At 35.9% G+C, this 12,798-nt stretch overlaps 1 protein-coding gene across 3 annotated transcripts in view; it reads left to right on the forward strand.

Moving 5' to 3' along the window:
* The window catches only part of LOC106875133 (cysteine-rich with EGF-like domain protein 2), a 30,662-nt gene that overhangs the window by 11,901 nt on the left and 5,963 nt on the right, over positions 1–12,798 (forward strand). Inside the window, exons 7-11 of one of the 3 annotated variants that reach the window (XM_014923125.2) lie at positions 1,847–1,948; positions 2,947–3,027; positions 4,789–4,884; positions 5,767–5,907; positions 7,342–9,521. In XM_014923125.2, the coding sequence (XP_014778611.1) occupies positions 1,847–1,948; positions 2,947–3,027; positions 4,789–4,884; positions 5,767–5,907; positions 7,342–7,541 (620 nt within the window). In that variant the 3' untranslated portion in view covers positions 7,542–9,521. Of the gene's footprint in view, positions 1–1,846; positions 1,949–2,946; positions 3,028–4,788; positions 4,885–5,766; positions 5,908–7,341; positions 9,522–12,798 lie in introns of those variants that run through there. The other 2 variants (XM_014923132.2, XM_014923140.2) reach the window with 2 other exon arrangements.

The following is a 12,798-nucleotide window of genomic DNA, read 5'->3' on the forward strand; positions in this document are numbered from 1 at the left end:
ATACAACAGGCTTCTTTCAGTTTCCATCTACCAAATCCACTCACAAGGCTTTGGTTGGCCCGAGGCTATAGTAGAAGACACTTGCCCAAGGTGCCACGCAATGGAACTGAACCCAGAACCATGTGGTTGGTAAGCAAGCTACTTACCACACAGCCACTCCTGCGCCTATTTGATTACATTATTTTTAGTAATGTTTGTATTAGAAATTTACTCCTTATCATTTAAGAAATTTTTTGGTCATATTTAATATCTATTTCAAATTTTGTGGAGTTAAATATAATTTCTATTTTGGAGATGTACTTGTCTGGAAAAACATTTTGCCTGGAACCCATGTATTTCATCATCATCGTTTAACGTTTGCTTTTTATGCTGGCATGGGTTGGACGGTTTGATTGAGGTCTGGCAAGCCAGTGGGCTGCTCCAGGCTCCAATCTGATCTGGCAATGTTTCTACAGCTGAATACCCTTCCTAATGCCAACCACTCCGAGAGTATAGTGGGTGTTTTTTTACGTACCACTGGCACGGGAGCCAGTCAGGGGGAACTGGCATCAACCACGTTTGGATGGTGCTTTTTAAGTGCTACCAGCATTGGAGCCAGTCAGGGGGTATTGGCACTGACCACGTTCAGATGGTGCTTTTTATATGCCACCTGCACAGAAGCCAGTCAGCGATCACTTTCATCATCATTATTGTTTAACGTCCATTTTCCATGCTGGCATGGGTTGGACAGTTTGAGCGGGGTCTGGGAAGCCAGGAGGCTGCACCAGGCTCCAGTCTGATCTGGCAGTGTTTCTACAGCTGGATGCCCTTCCTAACGCCAACCACTCCCAGAGTGTAGTGGGTGCTTTATATGTGCCACCGGCACCAGGGCCAGAGGGAGCTGGCAACAACCACAATCGGTTGATGCTTTTTACATGACTCCAGCACGGAAGCCAGTCAAGGTGGCGCTGGCATCGGCCATTTTGGATGGTGCTTTTTACGTGCCACCGGCACGCTGAAGCTAAAACAATTCTAGTATGAAAGACACATATTTGCCATTCAAAAATACACATAAACTGTCAACTTCATTTAAACATTCATTATTAATGAATCTCTAATCCGTTAGCATTTAAACTGGCCATATCCAGCCAAAATATTTTACCTGTTTTATTTTCAAGCTGGTCATTTCTGGCCTTTCACACCTACCTTACATTGTCATTTTAAAACTAAATACTGTCTGCTGCTCTAACGCTTTTGCCTCTCCACTTTCTTCGGTCTTTTGGTTCTGAGGGATGTTACTTTATGGCACTTTATCTCCTGTATTCCACCATATATAAAAGCAAAATGAGTAAAGACACCCTTTGGTCATGAAAGTTCCCCTCCAAGGTACAAGTCCGAGCAAAGTTGTTTTATGGAAGACCACCAGTCGCCCATGCATACCAGCCTCCCGTCTCCACGCCACTGATGTTATCCAAGGGAAAGGCAAAGGCCGATACAGCTTGGTACCAGTGATGTTGCAACTCATTTCTACAGCTGAGTGATCTGGAACAACATGCAATAAAGTGTCTTGCTTGAGAAGACTACACACTGCCTGGGTTGGGAATCGAACTCACTACCTCATGATTGTGAGTCCAGCACTCTAACCACTGATCCACGTGCCTTCACATTTCATATATATGTATGTTCCAACTACTTCCTGTTATTTCTTTAAACTTTATATCATCATCATCATCTTCCCTCTGTGATACTGACACAACTTCAGTATACTCGTACACATGAACACAAAAATTGGAGAAAACATTTAGCATGTCTAATGTGTTTCGTTCTCTCAACAAATTTTTTTTCTTTTTCCTTTTTTAATTTCTAGTATGTCACAAAGCTTGCAAGACATCCTGCACAGACAACACACCTTTTACTTGTGATGCCTGTGGTGTGGGCTGGAAGTATTCAGATGAATATGGGTGTGATGGTAAGTATATTTCCATTAACGTGTCAGTCTGTAAATCAGCATTTCTCAACCGAAGTTTCCCCGGAACCCTAGGGTTCCGCAAAAGGATCCTAGGGGTTCCATGAGAAAGAGCGAGATAAGCTAATGCTGATTTCATGATCGAAATATTACTATACATGCACAACATATTATTGGTTATTGTAATCTTGTAATATAGACATCATCCTATCTAACCTATTAGGTTATCAGAAAAATATAACATCCACATATATATATATGTGTGTATATATATGTTAAAGAAAATGAGACAGCAAAGCCAAAGCTGTGTGGAATTTTCAGGACATTTATAAAGAGAAAGTCTTACAGCTGTTTCTGGGATGTTAGGGATATCCCTTCATCAGAGACGATGTGAGATGGTTATATAGAGGGAAATATTAGAGTTCAATATAAGGAGTTATTTTGGAAAGGGAAGGAAATAAGGAGTATATAGGGAAATAGGGGAATAAATGTAGAAATAAAGATATATATATATATATATATATAGATGATATTTACCGCATGAACTATGATGGAAAAAATGAGAAAGATATGGTATATAATTTTTTTTTGTGCAGGGGTTCCTTGAAACATGTAAATTATTTTCAGGGTTACGCAAGGGTAAAACGGTTGAGAAACCCTGGTTTAAATAGTTTCAGTCTTTTGAATGAGACCCGTAAGAGAATTACATGATCTAATAATGAAAGGATTTTTTTTATAGTTTGAATATTTCATTACTACTTTGGCAAATATGATGAATTTTTTTATTTCACTGATGAGGTCAGAATAATACCAAAACCTGAACAGAGTTGACTCCACTTATAATAAAAATAAGGCAGAGTAATATTACTCAATGATTTATGTTATTTTTCCTTACTGAATAACTATTTGTAGTTAGCTTATTGAGATGGCTTACATATTTTCTGTCTTATATTGAAATTACACAAGTATATTTTCTCTTGTTTGTTTTTTCTCTTTTCTAGATATTAATGAATGTAGTTTAGGTAACCCATGCAATGGTAATTTCCGGTGTAAAAATACAGTTGGTTGGTACGAATGTCATCGTAAGTATTCTAATTGGAAACAACTTTGTTTAATGTCACAAATATTTAACAAATGTTCTGAAGCAAGTAAAAGGAGATTTTTGTTTTTCTCTTTAAGAGTTGTAGGAATTGAGCAGTAGACCTGCTAAAGCTATGTAACCAATTCATAAATTTCTTCTTTACTCAAAATCCTCCAGGCTTCTGATGTGTCTTCTACCTCTTTTGTAACTGATATAAATAGGCTTTTTAAAAATTGTTGATTGAACCTGTTGTTGAATGACACAATAAATGGAGGAATTGAACACATCACAGAGTATTAAGGACTTTCTAGTTTGCTATTTGTTTATACTATTCATCTCCTTAAACCTTGCTAACTCTGAAATTGCCAGCCATCACTTCCTCTCCTCCAAGCCACTTGCCACCCACACCCATCTTCACTTCTGTTACCGTTCATTATTCTCCCTCTCCACCATTCTCTCTTTCCGGTCACTTTTGTTTCTACTATCATACTCTTGCAACCTTCATTAATTCATCTTGGGTCTTCTGTCACCCTTCCCACCCCCAACTCTCATATTCATCTTCACAAACACAATCGCTTGAGGGAGTGAACACATAAGAATAGTGAGCTCGATCAAAGTTTGAAACTGATCTCTATTATCAGACAGATGCAATGAAGAAGAAGCTTCTCTTCATCATCATCATCATCATCATCATCGTCTGCTTTCTATGCTGGCATGGGTTGGATGGTTTGGCTGCTCCAATCTGATCTGGCAATGTTTCCACAGCTGGATGCCCTTCCTAGCACCAACCACTCCAAGAGTGTAGTGGGTGTTTTTTACATGCCACCAGCATAGGGGCCAGTCAAGTGGCACTGGCACCAACTACACTTGAATGGTGCTATTTACGTGCCACCGGGACAGGAGCCAGTCAGGTGGCACTGGCATCAACCACACTTGAATGGTGTTTTTTACATGCCACTGGCACGGGGGCCAGTCAAGTGGCACTGGCATCGACTACACTTGAATGATGCTATTTACGTGCCACCTGGCATCAACCACACTTGAATGGCAGTTTTTTACATGCCACTGGCGCGGGGGCCAGTCAAGTGGCACTGGCATCGACTACACTTGAATGGTGCTATTTACGTGCCACCGGGACAGGAGCCAGTCAAGTGGCACTGGCATCAACCACGCTTAAATGGTGCTTTTTACATGCCACCAGCTCTGGCATTGGCTACACTCAAGTGGTTCTTTTTACGTGCCAACTAAATTCAATTTGTAATTAACAGATGTAACATTTAGACCAAGTTACTTTGTTCTTTACATATCTTACATTTTAGTCTCGACATTGACCTGTCTGGTACGACTACCTCTGATCCAGTTACAAACTCTCTCAGTCCATAACTTTATTTAAGAACCTTTTTGTTATATTCCAAGCACCACCTTTTAATAATACTTTCCACTAATACACACAAGGCCTGATATTTCTGCTGTAGGTACAACACCTGAGATAATATCAACTCCAGTTCTTGTCTGGTACTTATTATTTCATCAACCAGCTTCTAATAATGAAAAAGCTAAACATTTTACTAAATCATTCCAAATCGATGCTTTTTCACAAAATTCATAAAAACACTTTGTGTGTATTTCTTTACAAAGGCAATCACAGAAAAGTTATGTTTTTTGCCCACAGTTCCAACTTATGGTTTTTTTTTATTGTTTGGAACTAAATATTCCTAATCAGACATGTTTTTGTCTTTAAATATTATATTTTTGTCGTCAGGGTGTGATCTTTCTTGTGATGGCTGTACTGGAAATGGTCCAGAAAAATGTATTCGATGTGCTGACGGCTATCGTCCAGTGGATGGTAAATGTACTGGTGAGTCGTTTTTCTTTTTCCCTCTTCCATATTTTAAAGCAAAAATAATTTCTATCAGAGACTTTTAAGATAAATTATTTTTAATTGGTTTTTGCAATGACTTGTTGAGTGTTCACAGCTTTTGGCTCAAACACTGACCTGTTGTTAGCTTAAAATGGAAGTGACAAGTATTTTAGTATGGCTTCTGTAGTTTCATGAAGAATTGTCTTTTATAATTGATTCTTCAGTCACTTAACTGTAGTAACCAGATCAGGTGTTTTATATGAATAAATTCATTTGTTTAACATCCATTTTTCCATGCTGAGAGTGTAGTGGGTACTTTTACGTGCTACTGGCATGAGGGCCAGTCAGGCAGTTCTGGCAACGACCATGTTTAAAAGGTGTTTTTTATGTACTACCTGCACAGGAGCCAGTCCGGTGGCACTAGCAATGACCACGCTCGAATGTTGTTTTTCATGTGCCGGTAAGGCGACACTGGCAACAATCACGCTCGAATTGTGTTTTTTATGTGCCACCGACATGGGAGCCAATTCGTGGCCCTGGCAACGATCATGCTCAGATGTGCTTTTAACATTCCACTGGCACGAGTGCCAATCAGGTGGTACTATCATCGGCCAGTCAGTGATTTTAATTTGATTTCACTTGCCTCAACAGGTCTTCGCAAGCAAAGTTTATTGTCCAATGAACGAGGGGTACTCATAAGTGGGCTGGTTACACCCCATGTTCGGATGTGCTTTTAACGTTTCACTGGCACGAGTGCCAATCAGGTGGTACTGTCATCGGCCACGTCAGCGATTTTGATTTCACTTGGATTTATGGTTTTGTTTTTGATGCCACTGTTAATGTTAGAAATGACTTCTTCTAAAAAAAACTGTATTGTAGACATTGATGAATGTGCTGAGAATACCGATGACTGTGACACAGAAGTAAGTAGCTGTGAGAACCTGGAAGGGAAATACTTATGCAATTGCCATGAAGGATACGTCCAAGATAAAAACAAAGATTGTATAAAGAAACATAAAGGTAAGTTGATGTCAGAAGAATTTTATTAACTTTCAAAAGAACATGAACTGATTCTTTTTTTTTTTTTTGGAATGTCTCAAAGCATGCACATAAAGCTATAAATGATAGCATGTAAATATCGGGTTGCAAAACCCTTTGGGATAGAAAAAGTTGAAAGCTGCCCATACGACATGAACCCACGGTCTCCTGTAGACATAGGCGTTCTACCACGGGCTGTCTTGGACTTTTCCTATCGAGAAGGGTTTTTCAACCTGGTTGTTACATGCTGTTATATACAGTTTTATATGTGTCTTTTGAGATATTCAAAAGAAAAAAAAAGAATTTTGAAGGTAAGTTAATTTGTCATGTGATGTGTTCATCAGGTTTTAACATTTTGTTTCCTGTTGAGTTTGTCTGACCTTTTCAGTATTTTGTGTTAGGAAAGGTAGCCAGCCATAGAAACCTTGTTTAAGGCAGACAGTAGAGCATGGCACAGTCCTCTGGCTTGTCAGCTCCTGTCAAACCATTCCATGCGTGCCAGCATGGAAGACAGAGGTTAAATGATAATGGTCATGACAAGGTTGACACCAAATAAGGGTAACTGGTCTGGTTTGGTGGCTTCTCACACTGTCAGAGATGTAAGAACATGCTGTTGCAGTTTGGTTTTAGATTTGTTGTCTCAAGGAATGTTGCTTAATGGGACACAGTATAAACATACATCATGATAGAACTGGTAAGGTAAACAGTGAATGGAAATGGAAGGGCAGCCACAAGAATTTGTTGGCAAAAATGATCTGCATCAGTATAAACTTTATTGGTTGAAATAAAACAGAAAGAGGTGTATCCTAGAGCTTTTGTCAGAGAAGAAAAGACCCTTTTTGGAGTGTCCTTTTAGTCTCTACCTCATCTCACGGCACACCAGCATACACCGTCTTTATATTTCTGATTAATTGAAATGCTTCGGCTGTGAATTTTGTTTGAGGTTTTGAAATACATATTCATTTCTTTATTGTCAACAGGGGGCTAAACATAGAGGGGACAAACATATTAAGATTGTTTTAGTTTAAGAGCTACACTTTTCCATAGGAATAAACTGGAAAAAGCTTGTCAAAAATAATTTGTTTTCAATATAGATTGCATTATTAGCGTCTTTTTTTTATTTATTTGATATCGAATCTAGAATTGATCTTGGAATGTAGAGACTTGACACACTAAATATCAGGCTGGAATGTAGAGGTTTGGTCCAGTTTGTTGACAAAGGATTTAGGCTTGGAATGTAGAATTTGGACAGTAAGTAAAATTCTGGGATTTAAGTTTGGAATGTAGACGCTTGGGACCTAAAGTATCAGAATTCAGTTGGAGAGGGTTGGATTTGAGGTAAGAGAACTTGACAAATAATATTTTTGTTTTTAATAGAACTAAAAGGGCTTTTTTTTTTCTGTTTGATTTTTTCAGATATTTCCTTAAAAAAGAAGAAATCCAAAAAGTCTGAAGAGGGTAATGATAAAAGGGGTCTGCTGGTTTACTTTTTCATTCTTACAGGGATTGGAACAATGGGTCGGTTGATGCATGGTTATCCCCCTGCTGTTGCTATTATTCTGCTTTGGCTTGGGGGATACACCTTTTGGTTTGGGTCAGAAAACGATTCTCTTTGATTCCGTATGTTTCACAGTGAGTGCTTAGTGTAAAAAGTGTGTGTCTGTGTGCACAAAACAGAAAGAAATTGTAATTATTTAAAAGAACCTTCTCTGTTCCAGTTCTTTCAAAGCAAATCTCTAACAGGCTTTTATGGATAGAGCAACTGTGCAATGAATAATTGACAGCAGGAAGTGTTTCTTTCCTGGAAACTGTGTCATTTATTCTTGTTCCACCGATGAAAACAGTTTACAAGCTACCACTTGCACTGTATATATTTACTATATTCTTTCTCTGTAGCATTACCAGGGAAGGGTAAAAGCCCTAAAGGTGTTTGGGGTCCCATCACGATGAAGACTACAGATCAAGTTAATACGAACTGAGTCTAACACTGTACAGGCTGCACCAACTAATGACTATATTAAAGGCAGCAGCAAATGTTCATACCCAACTTTTTTAATATCTTGGGGGAAAGTTTCCCCTGTTTTATTTCATTTCCTATTAATCCTATTCTTTTGCACTCATTTTTAAAAAATCTAGTCGAATGAGAAAATGACTCCTAAGTAATTGATTGATGAAGAAATGTCACAGATCTCTGTGTAATGTTTTACAAAATGTGAAAAAAAATCTAGTTAATTCTCTGTCACACCTTGAATGGCTACAGCCAAGAGGTTAGCTCCAGCACCGAAATATTTCAAATTACACCTTCAATTCTTACACAGGATAATTGAAAGAATTCTATCATTATATATGCTAGAGCTGCTGCCAGTGTTTTTATTCATCACTGAATGTTTTAATTAACTCAGTATGCTCTGACTAATTAAAATGTTAATCTCTCACCGAAATACAAATATTTGGAGAATGATGTTTACAACAAAAGCTAAATGAAAGTTATTACTGTCCAGCTTTAAAACACATGTTTTTTTGTGACGTGTCTTATGTAATATGATTTAAATCTGAATTATACAGATTTTAAATATTATTTTAATTGTATATTTAGTTATTGTCTAGATTAAGTTATAGTGAGGGTTAACAGGAACATTTTTTGTAAGCCAACTGACAACTATAGTACTGAATCAATGAAATTACCAAAAATCTTGAATGCAAACTGCAAATAATTTTATTTTTCCAAAGTATAACACTCTCTTTGAACTGTTTTATACAAACACAAAAGAGACATACTGAATTTTGAAAATGACTTTTACATCATTTTCATAAAAATTTTGATTTTTTTTTTTTCTCATATTTTTTTTTTAACTACCTGGTATAATTTGATACTACTAACAGTATTTGATTTACTTATACTAAACCCAATCTACTAAAGATGTAATTAATTAAAAATCATTAACCCATTAATGCACACAATTTAATTTTCATTAAATGAACTGTACCAATGAAAAAATCACAAACGGATGATTATAAAATAGTTTGGTAATCAGTGAAAAGTTACTAATTATATTGAACAGTATTAACCCTTTTGATACCAACCCGGCTGAAACTGCCCCTGGCTCTGAGTACAAATGTCTTGTTTTCATAAGTTATGAATTAAAATCTTCCACCAAACCTTAGTCACAATTTATGTTCCTAACACTAGCTTAATGATAACTAAGTTATTTTACTAAATTCTTTGTTATATTTAAAACAAATTGAAAGAAACACAGAGCATCTCGACAGAAATATGGTAACAAAAGGGTTAAAAATGGAACTAAATACTTCGTAACATATTTTCTGACTGTCTTGTTTTTTGTGAATACTTTGCATTAATGGGTTAATATAATAAGATTTATTTACATTGGTATTCAGGCTTCTTGTTACTGTTTTTGAAGCATCTGAGATTTTTTTTTTTTTGTTTTTGATCATTGTTGTGATCCAGTATGTTTTATTGTGTACTAAGTCTGAGGTTGCTATCTTAACAAACTGTTTTAAGGCCCAACTCTCATTTCCTGAGATGTCAAATATTTTTGAAATAAACCTTCATATTTGATTGAGATAAAGCAGAATTGTATGCTTTTTTCTTTTTTTTCTGCGAGATTATCTCTACATTTTCGATTCATTATTGGGTCAGAAATAGTATTTGATTTATATCTGTTAAAATAAACAGGATGATGATGATGAGTCAGTGTGGGATATATTTATCCTTCTCTAGTCTAGTAAAACACTTAAGATGTTGTGGATCTATAGGAAAATAAATAACAGAGTTTATAGGATGAGATAGAAGTATTATGTTTTGGAAGTTGATTGGATATCAATTCAATTCAACTAGTTTTTTCTTTTCTTATTTATGACACAAATTAATATTTTTTTTAATGTTAGTACAATTAATTAAATCTTCCAAATCTTTGATTACTTTGCATCATAGATTGTTTTAGGAAATAATTTCACTGTTATATTTCATTCATCTTGTTAATAAGCTGTAAAATAATGTAGTATTTATTTTAGGCAGTTTGAGTCGTTAACAGGTTATGATGTGCTTACGTTGTGGTTAAATTGGATAAATTCAGTTTCTTTTTTATCTTTTATGATCTAGAAGTATTTCTATTACCACCAAATATAACTAAATAACAAAAGCAATTCAAATGATTTAGGTATTTACAGCTTGTTTTTATGTCAAGTGTTAAGCAACGATCTGGACATGTTGTCACTAATTGTCAAACAATAATGAATTGCTGAACAACTTCCAACGTATTTATAGTTGAGTTTGTGTTTTCGTGTCCTTGTTTATCTTGAAGCTGGTACCGAGTCTGATGTTTTTGTTGGTTTGGGAAAAGTTATTTCTCTGTGGACTGTGATTTTTGAATGTTATTAATCGGCAACATGTCACTAACAACACATAGATAGATTCTTCTTTTTAAAAATCCAAATCTGCACTGTCACATAAAAGTAGATCTATTTAAATAACATTCACTTACAGCACTATCAAGCTATGGTGAAGGTGTCTGGCTTAATGGTTAGGGCGTTCGACTCACAATCATAAGGTTATGAGTTCGATTCCCCCCCCCAGTGTGTTGTGTCCTTGAGCAAGACACTTTATTTCACATTGTTCCTGTCCATTCGGCTGGCAAAAACGAATAATACCTGTATTTCAAAGGGCCAGCCTTGTCATATTCTGTGTCAGCTGTACCTCCCTGAGAATTACATTAAGGGTACACGTGTCTGTGGAGTGCTCAGCTACTTGCACGTTAGTTTCATGAGCAGGTTGTTCTATTGATCGAATCAACTGTAACCTTCATCGTCGTAGCCGATGGAGTGCCAGTTAACAGGTTATGGTTACATGAGATACATCTGATATGCAAGAAATGTTTGACCTATCTGGAAGCCTCTAGGGGACCAGCCTCATTATCAAGATACTCTTCTGAGGACCATTTGTCAATAACTCGACCAAGTGTAGACTCTCCTATGAGCAGGGTGTACCATTTTAGTTAAATCCATTGTAAGGTTCTCACTGGCTTTAAAGTCTCAAATACTCAGCTCATATCTTCATATATTTTCATCTGTTGACTTATTTCTTATTTAGTGGTTTGGCCGGATATGATTTTTCTCTGGTTTAGCCATGTACCCTCTAGCTGACATTGTGTGGCCCAATGATGCTCTCTATTTTCGAGAAATACTATCCTTTCTAAGCTGAAGGCAATAGAAATGAGTGCAGTGTATTTCATTTGTTACTGGCTAATCTGTTCTTCATTTTGAGCAAAAGGTTATGTTCCTTAGAGATTCAAATCTTAGCTAATCTCTGTATTTTCTCGGCCAGTGTGCTACTAAGCTGTGGTGGTTAGAAGTGAGAGTTTACTTCTAGCAAGACTGTCTTCCTATGTTAATACATTGTGTTTACTCAAAGCATTGGTGTTTCAATATTCTCTTTGAAGTAGGGAGCAGTGTAACTTACTGTTCTTCTTTGTTGGTTGTGGCAATTACATGGCTACAACACTGTACTTGCTCTTAGTAATTTCTTTATTATTTTAGCAACAGTGAAGTCTGTTTTGCGGAAAAGGCCAGAGACACGTCCAGAGTTGCCTCCCATATTTATTGAAACATTTAAAGTATTATTAACCCTTTGAGCCCGTAACATCGGTTTACCGGTGGATGGCTTGTTTTTCTCTATACTGTAGCATCGGTGGAGTGCCAGGTCTGTGGTCGAATAGGGTTCAGGAGGTTAGGGGTCAAAGGGTTAATTATTCATTGAGCTTATGTCCTGGCCTCACCGTGTTAGTATTTGCAATTAGATTTTTGATCTCTATGTTAAACATATAAATTTCATACTGAGAAAAGGACGTTTAGAGGGAGGAATAACAAGGCACATTAACAGAAGTGGAACAGAAGTCAGCACTGTTCATAGAACACAGTCACTGTAGTGTTTCTCCTTTGTTTGGAAAGAATGTTGTCATAAATCTTCAATGTCTTAAAAACCCAAATTAAATTCCTTTATGACTAACATTTCTGACACCATCCCCATAACTCTTTCAATTGCAAAGAATAAACCCCAAACATATATATATATACACACACACACACACACACACAAATATATCATATATATGTGTTTATATATATATATATATATATACATGCACACACACAAAAATATCATTTATATATATTTATATATATATTATTGAATAAGAAAAGAGAGATCTAATGGATACAATTTAATTTATTAATTAATCAAAATATTCACCTGCAATGTGTTGTAGGTGAATACCTTGATTTTCCATACAAGGTATTTAAAATGCAAAATTATATATTTATATATGTTTTGTAATTATAATTTTGTTTGTGAAATGAAACAGTTGCAGGTGAATATGTTGATTAATTAATAAATTAATTTGTATCCATTAGATCTCCCTGTTTTCTAACTCAATAATAGTGTTTGATATTTTGTATAACATATTCATTGAAGAAATATCTCTTCAAAATATAATGTATTAAACCAGTGTATCTTGGATAAAATATCCCTATAAGAGGTCTAAATATCCTCATTGCGACTGTGTGTGTGTGTGTGTGTGTGTGTGTATATATATATATATATATATATATATAATGTGTGTGTGTGTGTGTATATGCATACATGCACATACACACATGTATGTATGTGTGTGTGTGTATATATATGTTGGTATTCGTGGGTTGAATTGAAAATGATTGTGAATTTGTTTTTTAAAATCATTTTCTAACTATTAGTTTGTCTGTTTCAATGTTTAACAAACTAAAAACAAAAAAAAACCTGTTCTAACTATTTTATTTAGTTTCATTCTTTAAAACCCAATATTTATTCATTTCAAA

The sequence above is a fragment of the Octopus bimaculoides genome, chromosome 11, assembly GCF_001194135.2.
Source record: "Octopus bimaculoides isolate UCB-OBI-ISO-001 chromosome 11, ASM119413v2, whole genome shotgun sequence".
Lineage (NCBI taxonomy): Eukaryota > Metazoa > Mollusca > Cephalopoda > Octopoda > Octopodidae > Octopus > Octopus bimaculoides.